This window comes from Platalea leucorodia (assembly GCF_965183815.1).
Source record: "Platalea leucorodia genome assembly, chromosome: 5".
Lineage (NCBI taxonomy): Eukaryota > Metazoa > Chordata > Aves > Pelecaniformes > Threskiornithidae > Platalea > Platalea leucorodia.
This window is the reverse complement of record NC_138827.1, coordinates 40,337,391-40,349,347: the sequence shown is the minus strand read 5'-3', so window position 1 is coordinate 40,349,347 and position 11,957 is coordinate 40,337,391. Positions and strand designations below refer to the sequence as shown.

General features: G+C 40.4%; 1 protein-coding gene across 2 annotated transcripts in view; it reads right to left on the bottom strand.

Moving 5' to 3' along the window:
* ABCD3 (ATP binding cassette subfamily D member 3) overlaps window positions 1–11,619 on the bottom strand; it is a 33,991-nt gene extending 22,372 nt beyond the window's left edge. For both annotated transcript variants that reach the window (XM_082313920.1, XM_082313921.1), the window contains exon 1: window positions 11,478–11,619. In XM_082313920.1, coding sequence (XP_082170046.1) covers window positions 11,478–11,593 — 116 coding nt within the window. In that variant the 5' untranslated portion in view covers window positions 11,594–11,619. The remainder of the gene's footprint in view (window positions 1–11,477) is intronic.
* Between the last annotated feature and the right edge of the window lie 338 nt (window positions 11,620–11,957).

Here is an 11,957-nt window from a genome sequence, read left to right as displayed (position 1 = left end):
TGAGAGAGATTCAGTAGCTGCAGCTACTGAACTGAGCTGAAACTGATTATCCATTAAAGAGAAAGGACTGTTCAGAAACAGTGATCTTATATTTAATTGTGAACTCATGTTTAATTAGAACTTTTATTTATAAAGTTTAAGATAAAAAAGTATTTGTAAATTCAAAACCTAATGAAAAAAGAGCTTTAACAGTGTTTTGCTCTCTTTTTCTAGAAAAATTCATGCAAGCTCAAAACAAGACTAATACTTCAGTAAGAAAGGACACAATCTTATATATGAAGTATGGATTATCTAGAAGCAGAAAAATAAATGTGGCTACATAGCGCCAAAAAATGTTGCTCTTGCTATTTAAAAAAAAAAAAATCCACTGTTATTTCAACAAGTAAAACCATTTAACTTGCAACAAAACACTGCGCCACAGTTCTCCCTAGAATAAAACTTCCACAGGCCGATTACTGCAGAACTTTTCCTTCTCAAGAGTCGCATTTTTTCAGTCTGATACCTACTGGCACTATTCCAGACTCCATATACTATTGTAGAACTTTTTTTGTGAGAATTGTGGTTGTATTCTCATTGAATTTAAAGACTAAATAACACCCTCAATTAGTCAGCAAGAATACGACGAGACTATCTGGTTACAGCAGAGAGCTCTAATGTTTGGCATAGATTCAAGCTCTCTATTATTCCAGACCTCTCATTTACTTAATGCTGGAGCATGACAAGGTGAAGGAAGGCAAGTGCTACCTGCTGTCCAAACTCTCTACTGCAAATAACTCCTCTGGTATAGGGGCCATCATTGAGCAGCACAGTGTAAGGACTGCTTGGAATAGAAACATAAAGCTGCCTTTTACTGCAAGGTTAACTTCAGCGATTACCCTGTCCACCCATATCGCTCTCCAGTCTGAGTTAAACTGTGCTTTTTATTATCACAGGGTTGCCTTGAAGCTCAAGTGCTACTGATGCTTGACTTGGTGATGTGGTAAGGTGACAGCTATGATTCAGCTCGGGTTAGTACAATTCATCACATGCTTATTCAATCAATATTGCTACAATTAGGCAACTACTATCGAAGTGCAGAAGAGCTCTACTTTTGATCTTTAGTGTAGTTACTCTCACTTCATCACAAGGTACTCACAATGAAACCCTTCCCTGAGTGTACATATTGAGGCTGAAGCTGGACTGGCTGGGACAATGAAAGATCTCAAAGTAAAAACAACTTCCAGACAGTTTAAATGGGAGTAGCACTGGATTCAGCAGTGATGTGAAACATGTCCCATAGGGAACACATTTCTGTTCCTCTCTACCTCAAAGTCCGAACTGCACCGTGACCGTTCACCATTCATTTCTCCCCTTTTCCTTCTATACCAGAAAGTCCAGAGGTTTTTCTCCTGCCCTTCCCTGGATTTGGATTGCTTTTGTACTTCCAGCCATCAGATCCCCTGAGGCATTAAATTTTATCAAAAAGAATTCAATAGTTACATTACAGATACTAAGAGAATACAGGACCTTGCTGAATGCTCTATGAATGCCTAACTTCGCAGCTTAAAAATAATAATGTGATTTTAAACTGAACCATGACAGTTTACATATGGAGAATATTTTGAAAGCATGAGTCAAGCACAAATTAATACTGTAATATTTACTCAAAACTACACAAAACTTGTATATTGAATTGCTCTAATTTATTTCTCTGAAATAATAAATGCTGTAAAAATATAAAAGCGAGCTTCCTTCCAAGCTCTTACTGTACCAATAGAACACAGTTGTGTAGCAGAATTACTTAACTTACTACAACTCATCTCCAACATCTGCTTGCTTTTCAGTTTTTCCACATGGAAGATGCTTGACCAAAACTAAGTTTACTGCCGGGGAGTTATGAAAAAAGACCTCCCAATAGAGTAATGAAACAACGGACTTGTTAAGTAGCAAGTAGATAATGGGCAGATTTTTGAGCTTCCTTCATGCCCTCACAGACAAGGAAGGGTGGTGATGGTGAGGTTTTTGAAAAGGCTTACCCAGAAAATACATTGGAAAAAAGATCAGAAAAATTATGGTACTAAAATATTTCTAACACCGAGCCAAATCTATTGATTTGGATAGGAATAGTTTTGGAAAGGATAGGAACACAGAATATTCCAAGATGAAACAAGACTTAAGAAGTGTTTCTGCATAGTTTCTCTACAATTTTCTATGGAAGCATTAAGAATCTTAACTAAATACATCTCTCTACCTGTATTCAGCAGGCGCTACTACTACACTAGTCAAGTCTTTCTCCAAACTTTCACAGTCTCAGACTTAAATTTTAAAGCAATCAATAAGTCAAATTCTACTTTCAAAGGCAGAACTTGATCCGTAGATCACCATGGTTGATGCAGCAACCCCACTGCAGCATTGCAGATCATAAAGCCAAGAACAAATCATGTAGAATGAGATAGAAGGTACTTTTGATTCAGATGATCTGTCGATGGAATAAACTTCCAGAATACCTAGGCTAAGTAATTCTGTAAATATCTTCCTCTACACTGTGGATGGGGAGAGAAGGAACTTCTATAAAGACTTAGTCCTATTAAAATAATAATAATTAAAAAAAAAAACAAAAACAAAAAAACTTTAATCTGCTTCGCAGGACCATCTATGGTAATAAAATATAAAGATCAGCATGAGTTTATTCTACATCAATTTTCATGATATTTCCTCTAACTGCTACCTTCATGCTAAACAAAACAAAGCATTCTTTTAAAATGATCCTCTACACTCATGATGTTTGAAGCCAGACTCAAATCAAACTAACATTTCAGTGACTACAATAGGTGTACATGAAAAGCCACTTTTAACTATAGCAATGTCTCAGACAATCCTTATCAAGGTTATCATTTATGATATGGAGTACTACAATCAGTTTCGGACCCCAAGTTCAAAAAAAATATTGATAAACTTAAGCAGGTACAGCAGAGGGCCATCGTGATGGTCAGGAGGGTAGAGCACTAGCCCTCTAAGAAGCAACAGAGGGAAGAGGGCTTGATCATCCTGGAGAAAAGGCCACATCGGGAGAACCTAACAGCAGCTTTCCATTACCTAAGGGGCCGCTAAGGAGACAGAGCCAGACTCTTTACAGGGGCACACAGCAGAAGAAAAAGAGAGACAACAGATATAAACTGAATTGGGGAGGTTCTAACTGGATATAAGGAAAAAAAATAAAGAAACCCCAATCACTATTAAAACAACAGAGCATTGTAACAAGTTGTGCAAAGATGCAAAGACTGTGGAATCTGTCATTGGATGTTTTCAAGATCTGACTGCACAAAGCCCTCAATAACCCAGTCTGAATTCAATGTGGATCCTGCTTTGAGCCGACATTTGGATTAACGGACCTCTTGAGGTGTCTTCTATCCTAAAAAATTCTACAATTTTACTTTTTTAAAAAAAAAAAAATTCCAAACAAACAAACAAACAAAAAAAACCCCAGACATGAACAGGCTAGAGATATAATGGGACATGTATCACCTGAAGAAGTTTCAGGAAAAGCAGCATCTCAGATGTAGCCTATTACCCACTATTTAACTGCACAGAGCTTTTACAGCAAACATACATGCAACAAGTGAAGAAAGGTATCAGCAGGACTGGGATGACAAAACTACAGCAAACTTTTCCTTCATACATGCATGGTAACTGAATAGCAACTCACTAAAGATAAGTAAATAGGCAAGTATTTACCCAATAGACAGTAGGCAATAGAAAAAAAACACCTTTCCCCAATATCAAGAAACATGATCAGCCAAAACGAGCAAGATGTTTTAAAGAAGCTAGTAAAGAGTTTCAGGACTCTGTACAGGCATTTGGCAGCTGATCCTACTTTGAGGGCAGCAGCGTAGCACAGCAGGGAGGCAGAAAACTTGATAATACCATGCAATTTCAGTCTGCAAATAAGTGTTGGTCACAGCACTCAGTCTTTGGGTTTAACTCTATTTCCACACCAGAGAAGCTATTCTCTCTAAAAAAACACGTGACAATGGCGGTTACTCAAAAAGGATCATTCTCAACACGACGGAAGAAAGTGACTTCAGAAACTGGAAAAAGCCTTCAAGAGGCCGTTGAGTCTAGTTACTGAAAGGTCTCAGGAATACTACTTCTGTGGTATTTATTAGCAAACAGGAAAAACTTAATAGGTTCCTGTCTCTAGAAATACCTGTCTCCTTCCAGAACAAAGTTCAGTGGAAGCAATCTGCACCAAGCTAAGCATAACAGGGAACTGCAGATGAAGAGAGAGATAAGCAAGACTTCCAGTTTAACAACAGGTGAAGAGGAAATAAGGGTTTGAAAAGGTTATGTTGTGCTGAACTGAAAAAAAAAAGCTACAAACTTCAGGCCACGCTACCTTCTTTCTGTAGAGTAGGATGACCAGCTTCTGCCCAACACAGTGCAAAGGAAGAAAATCTGTTTTAGGGATAAGTGGAGCTTTTCAAAGGGTTGTCACCTCTAAGCAACCTTTGTATTTGTGTTTTGCAGACCTTACATTCTTGAATGGCACTGGGTAATTTTCATAGCTTTAAAAAAAAAACAAACACGCAAGATAAACGATTTTGTAATAGTTCACAATTACTTGCGCAGTTTTCAGGTCAGTTTTGCAGTCAAGATACTACTGTGACATTGTAAAGACAGAATGCAATTCAAAGGACTAAAGATGGAATGCAACAGCGTACCTTGTTGCAGTGTGAAGAAATAACAGCTATAATGAGAAAAGTACAGTGTCACTCATAGCACACTCATTGGTAGACACAGCTTCATATTGCATACCCCACACAGACGAATAGAGATCAACAGTACAGTTATTTCAGGTCAAGGGCAGCAACCTTACTCAGAAGCCTGGGCACGGTCCAAAAGCATGCCCATTTACGCAGTACACCCTGAGCACACAGAGAAACCAAGAGCGCAATTTTCTTGGCTTTAGGTTGGTGGCTAGTTGCAGCATAACCAAAAATAATGTCAGGGGAATGCACTCGGGCAACCAAGAAGGGGACTCTGAGAAGGTCACAGACAGCAATGTCACTGCGAGCGGGGGCTTCGAATTGCTCTGCATTGCTAAAGCTCAAAAAGTATCTACAAACATTTGAGAAGGAGGCAACAAAGCAGAACTGTTGTAGAGGAAATTCTAAGTTTCAACAGAAGTCTGCATCTCGATAATGAAGTAACATGTAAAGAAAAACCTTAGAGCTGTTAGTTTTTCTGTAAGCTTGTGCTCTGGCCTGAGCTGTGGCTGTAGCTCTCCCTCATGGATAACAGTGGAAAAAGACTTCTAGCTAGTTCCCTGCAAAGTGAAAAAGAAAATAGTTTCACAACATTAGACACACTTAAACTAGATCTTGGCTTAGACAGCAATCATTTTATGCAACTTAATAAGAGAGAAACCACTAATTAACTACCCAGGCCCAAAACAAAGGCAGTCTGAATGCTAAGAGTAGGACTGAGTCATCTGGTTTCTCCTGTCTCCATACCCTTCAGCTGAAGGCAGGTTTTCTGAGCCCCAGGCAGGTTTTTCTACAAGACTGGATGCATTTTCTAGTAATCCTATCTGTATGGTTTTTTTTTTTTTTTTAAATGCTAGTGCACATACAGGAAGTAGTGGACTGAACAGTCACATTCACTTTCTGGATAAACCTACTTCAATGTAGTTGTGTAAAGGTTTGGGTTCTTGTGGGGTTTTTTTGATACCTGCCACCTTTTCACAAAGCAGCACAGGTTCCCTTTTAAAAGCCTCTACATACATGGAAGCAGTCTATTAATCCGCAGCAATGTAATTTCACCCTTCTTGTTGTGGGGGACTCAACTAGAACAGGTCCCTTCATGCAAAGTACACTAGCAAGGCTCACCCAAACATCTTCAAAACCTAAAGAAATGAGGCAAACTAACAAAAGAGAATAACATCCTAAATATATAAAAAAAGAATAAAAATGCATGACTTGCTTCAAGTTACAACTATCACTTACTACATTTAAACTTTTCTGTTATATTTGAAAGCTCCTCCAAATGTTTGAACACGTCTATCACTTCTGATTGTACTTGTATCAAACACTGCCAAACTGTAGGCTCGTGGGCAGTCCAGCCGATGACATAAACAGAACAGCTACTTCCAGTCTGTCAGAAGAAAAAGGCTGAGAAGCCCAATGACAGGCAAGTGCATTGCTTGCGTGTCACCTAAGATGAACTGTGTCAAATCCTATTTGATATACACTGTGTCAACAGCTCTGTTGACGTCTCTCAACTCCAATGAGCCTTTCCCCTTGCTTTAGCCATGTTTAACCCCTAAGGCCCCAAGTGTACATTGTTCTTCCCTTATGTATTTGTTACTCCACAGGAGGGATGCCAGACACTTGGGTTTCAGAGGTTCAATTTATACAAAATTAAATGTCCATACCCTAGCATCCTCTTAGATGCTAACAGACATGGCTGGGTGATAGGAAAGGCCAGTGTGTCCAGGAGCAGATGTCACCTTTCCATATATTACAAATTCCTTCCTATTAACTCCATTCTGTTTCTTCCCTTTGCCTAATCTTTCCAGTCCCAACTCGTTACCCTAATTACCTTCTATTACTCCTTTCAGTCTCTTCTTCCAGCAGAAAGCTGTATGAGCCAATTACCTTCTTTTTGAAAGTAATCCAAGTTCATTCTCCACTTGTGTAAATACTTTATTTTAAACTACATGGATATTCAGGAACAATTCTCACTAGAGGAATAACGGACAATATCCAGCTCCTTTACGTAACACCCCTTAAGGTTTTATTTCTGAAGCAATCAGATCTTAAGCAAATATTCTGCTGCTTCTTGTTTGAGGCAGTAATGTCTAATATTCAAGACAAAGCTCATAAAACAGACATAGGATTAAATTTTTGTGGATGAAAGGTAACATATAACTTCATTTTATTTTACATAGGTTGTACATTATGGGCTTTTTTTTCCTTTTACAATCCTATACTGTATATCCCTATTTCAACATCTACCATCTTTTCGAGTGTTTATATTTATTATGAGTTCAGTGTCTTTGCTTTAAAAACTACAAAGTTTAGGTGAACCAAATTGGAGAAGCAGAAATGTAAAGGTTAGGGGGCAGAGGAGTGAAGAGGGGCTCAGCATTTCAACATTTTTTTTTTTTCTAATATGGCATGAATATGAACTACAATTCCCACTCATGCATTGTCAGTAAGGTTGAGACCATTTGCATTCAATTAAAATAGTAATTCATAGCAACAACCTGCTATCCCCTAGTAACAGCAGCTGTTAAAAGAGAAACATTTGTTGTTTGTGTTTGCACACAACCAGACAGTACTTGTATTACAGCACAAAACATCATTTAGGAAAATAATAAAGATTAGTTCAAAGTTTTATTTCAATATTTCTTATTACCTGGAAAAAAAAAAATCCATTCCAAAAATCAGTCTTTTCAGACCTTGCTCAGTGACAATGTCTTGGGCATTAAACTTTTTTCTTGATTTTAACTGACAGGGACAGAGTATAAAGAATACTGCTCTGACTTCTCCTGGTTTTCCTTCATTCTTCCACTCTATAAATCTTTCTCCAATACTCAATAGTGGAAAAAATAGAACCACTGGTCTTTAAAACAGATTTTATGAGTCATTCATGGAAGCAACATTTTCAACTGTCAAGACTGATCATCAGTGCTGGAGTCACTTGTGTTTGCAGAAACAGCTCATGATTGTTTTTTCCTGTCTCATATATCTAGGATAATGTAGTCTCTCAAACAAGACAACTTCTTGTGATTCTTAGAAACCCAAATACTACAATTGAATTCATAATTGCATTTACATATAACAACTTGCCCCCTCCCAAGAAGAAATGAAGTTTTTCCAAGGAAACAGACTTTTTGAGGAGAGCAATTCAAATAGAGAAACAGTGCATTTTTCTTTCCACACTTTACTCCAAGGAAGTAACGTGGAACACTAACAAGTTACTATAAGCAAACAGTTCTATGTTGTTCTATTTTGGAGGATTTTAGGAAGTTGTGGTTAAAACATATTGTGAACTGCAAGTGATACCACCTCTCAGTTTGCAAAACTGATGAGCAATGTAATAGCTTTTAGAGAATAACATCTGTGACTAATCCAGCTACCACTAATTAACTGATCTTTGACCTACTAAGGTAGGTTAGCGTAACACATGCAGCTTAATTATTCATACATTACTACTTGATATGGGTTGTACTGAACCTTGCCTCTATTGTCTGACAGCAGAAAAGTAGGTGAAAGTTGCCTCTTCTTTCCTTCCAGCTATCATTTCTATAACTGATTATTCTATATCAAAATTAACACACACAATACGAAAAGTCTGTGTAAGATAACTTTTTTGATACACATTCAAACACGTTTGATTTGCTAAAAGAAGATTTTTTTTTTTTTTTTTGTAAATTTGTACATCATTTTACTTTTCAACTTTGGCCAGCAGTGATACTGAACTATTGCTGACATTCCAGCAAAACTTACAAGAGTTAATAGAATAATAAAACAGAAAACAGACAGTTATTCCAGGAAAACATGATATAATACACATCTTATTTTGAACATAAAATATGCATAAGCATAAACACTTAAGTGTGTATTCTTAAATAAACTATGTGAGGAAGGAAGAAGTTTTGCAGGTAAAGTTTACAGTTGCACTCGAACACTGCCATGGTTCACTTGAATGTTAAGGCCAGTGTTTTGCTGTTTATATTCAAGTCTGTAACATTCACCTTTGCCCTTAGGAAGCTCAAAACTAGAATTTCACCTTCTAGAATTCAAGAAGCTGAAATTCATCTCACACTAACATGACACAACATTTTCAGGCATTATATACCAAGGCGAACAAAGGAACTCACACACATAAAGCTAAATCACTGCTGTTCCTCACACACTTTACTCAGTCAACCTCAAGCAGTGGATACGCTACCAGTCCTCTTCCAGACTATCTAGGTTGCAAGTGAAATTCTTCTCCATAGGAATAAGTAAAACTTAGGACAGCCATACTCTCCCAACTTCTCCCTCTTCCTAAAGAGGCAGAGAGAAACACAACACAGAAATTAGAGGCTATGCTAGACCCTGAAGATTTTTATCATTACTACACAAAGGTTTACCACTTGTTATTATATGTCAGCATCATATACCACCACAACTATGCTGGAATACGTAAAGATTTGGCACAATAACAATCCCTTCCAAAAGTACGCTATAATTTACATTAGCAACGAAGCATTAAGAAATGAATGATACATGAACTAATGAGACTGAAGGAGGACGAGGCAAGGGTAATAACTGGATGCTTTTCATTAGGCTGGCAGTATAGGCAATGTAGCCTACCTACTGCCTAGTCTTGATAGGTAGCATTCTGTAAGGCTCCTGGCAAGGTTTGCCTCACAGGGAAACACGGAGACGAGAATGAAGACCAGTGGGCAAAAGCCATCCTCAAAAACAGCATTCAAGCAGCAGCACAGCTGTTATTGAAACAACTGAATGTTGGATGTTAGAGCTTGGAATCTATGACCACAATACAGTACCAGTAGTAAATAAGACCTAAGCTGTGGAGGGACTGAAAAAGCGTAAAGCAACACACGCACAAGTGGAACAATCAAGCGTGCAAGCATGGTATTTATTTTAGCAACTGCGTTTCTAGTAGATTTGAGAATGTAAAATTACTTGAGAGAGTAAGGTTACAGCAGCAAAGAACAAGGTATCAGAAAGACTGCAGTACAGATAAAGGAAACGGGACCGATCAGGCCATCAACTCCATTCAACTGCTGAATTAGCTGGAACATAATTCATAAATTACCTTCACCTTCCAGTTCCCACTAATCTTGTAATAGTGTTTGATCCACCTAATACATATGAATGCCTCAGATTTTTAACATTGTACTTAGCAAAATCAAAGATCCATGTAGGAAGGATGCATTCCAAATATAGTCTTCAGCATTAAGGCTAAGGCTCACTTTCAGTATATTGACTCTCAAGCTAATAGATGCATTGCCATTGTCAAGCCCTGCAGAGCAACATCAGAAGACTTGCAAGCAAAATAGTTTATGGGGACAACCCAGGAGCCACATTACATTTATTTCAAGGACAGGGAGATTACTCTGGACAAGTTCTAGCCTGCTCCTGTCAACTGAATGCTACTAGTGGTAGGAATATACTAAATGCACTTCAAAACTACACTGGACTTGCATCTACATTTGAAGATGTGCTCCGATCTGAATGTAATCTAGTTTGTGTGCTGCAAGATCACTCCTCAATAAAGGCAGAGCAAGGTAAGCATGGACAACTGGGGGATTCACTTTAAAAAAATAGTCTTGATCTGAATTAAAATGTAGATGCTCCCAGAACATCTGTATGGCCCAGTCTTTCTTACAAACACCATTATAACACATTTAGTGTGAAAACCTTGCACTAAAGTATCAGTAACTCTCCCAGTTCACCATTTTTATGCCTTTCTATATAGCTTTTCTCCTTTTTTACAACAGTATTAACACTAAACTAAGCAGAGGTATCTGAAAAATACCATCCCTCCCTATGAGTTTGATAGAAGATTAATTCTTAGCAGTAGTCTGGGATCTTGTTGTTTCTACTCTCATGCAAACAATGTAAGGTAGCAAATGCATGAATTGTCAGCAGCATATCAATTTCTGACATGTTGCATGACAAAGTTACCTAACTTCAAGAAGCTCTTAAAATATCATGTGTATGAAAGGAATTAGGTAAAATAAAACTGCGATGTTGCTTAATCACAGGTACGTTATTACTTAAGTCTGTTGAGTAAGCCCATTTTACCCAGGGTAAGTTTGTAGCAACTACACAATATGTAACTGTACTACTGTAGCACACCAGGTCTTTAGCATATGGCCAATTATCTACAGCCACAAATACACTAAAATCGTGAAAGGATTGAGACCGAGGTACATTCTTCATCTACAACACTTTATGGTACCCAAGTGCTTCACAGCAGACTAACAAATACACACCCTAGCACACCTACGCCAGTAAGGCATCCTCACAGGCAACATAACCAGATGCTGCCTCTTTGAAGTTGTTATCCCTGTACCTCACTGCCACACGGCAGCACTACAACAACAGCTGGAGTCCATTATTTGCCTATGCAGACAGGGCCCCCTAGGACATCCCCAGGAGTCAACTGTTTATTAATATTCGTTGACAGTCAGGAAAATGGAGAAAGCTGATACAATTTGAGTGACAAGGCGGCGGTGGCTGGACACTCGCACCGACTGCACCTCAGGGGAGGCGGGAGCAGCCCGGCCCCTCTCCGCAGGAGCCAGCTCCCCGGGAAGAGGGTATCGGCAGCAGCGGACCGGGCCGCCCCTCCGTCAGGCCGAGAGCCCGTGAGGGCGACCACAGCCCTCGCTTGCCTCGGCCTGCCGGCGCCCCTCCCGCCCCAGGCCTGGCCCCCGGCCCCGCCGCTCGCCTCCCCCGGTCCTCCCCGCTCACCCGTGCTGGGCAGCCGCCCGCCGCTTGTTCAGCAGGCAGAGGAGCGCGCAGGCGGCGGCGGAGGCCCCGGCGATGGCGGAGTGGCGCACGGTGAGGTACTTGCTGTAGGCGGCCATGGTGCGAGTGCAGCCGCGGAGCCCAGCCGAGCCGAGCCGAGCGGAGCCGAGGGCAACCGAGGAGGCGCGGGGAATGCCGGGAGGGGGGCGGAGCCCGCCCGGCCTCGCCTCAGCCGGCGGGAGGGCCGGCGGCGGGCCGCGGCGGGGGCAGGTTGTGCAAGGGGGGGCAACGGTAATTAACGCTCCTTCCCCATCTTCCACGCCAGCGGGCGAAAGGGAAGGGGCGTTTCCTCGGCGTCAGCGGGGCCGGGCCTGCCGCCGGCCGTCCTCGCCTGGAGGTCGGGCTGAGGGGCCGGGCGGCCGGGCCTGCCCCGCGCCTCGGCCCCAGCTCACGTTTCCATTTTCTCTGGCATCTTTGGCTTGG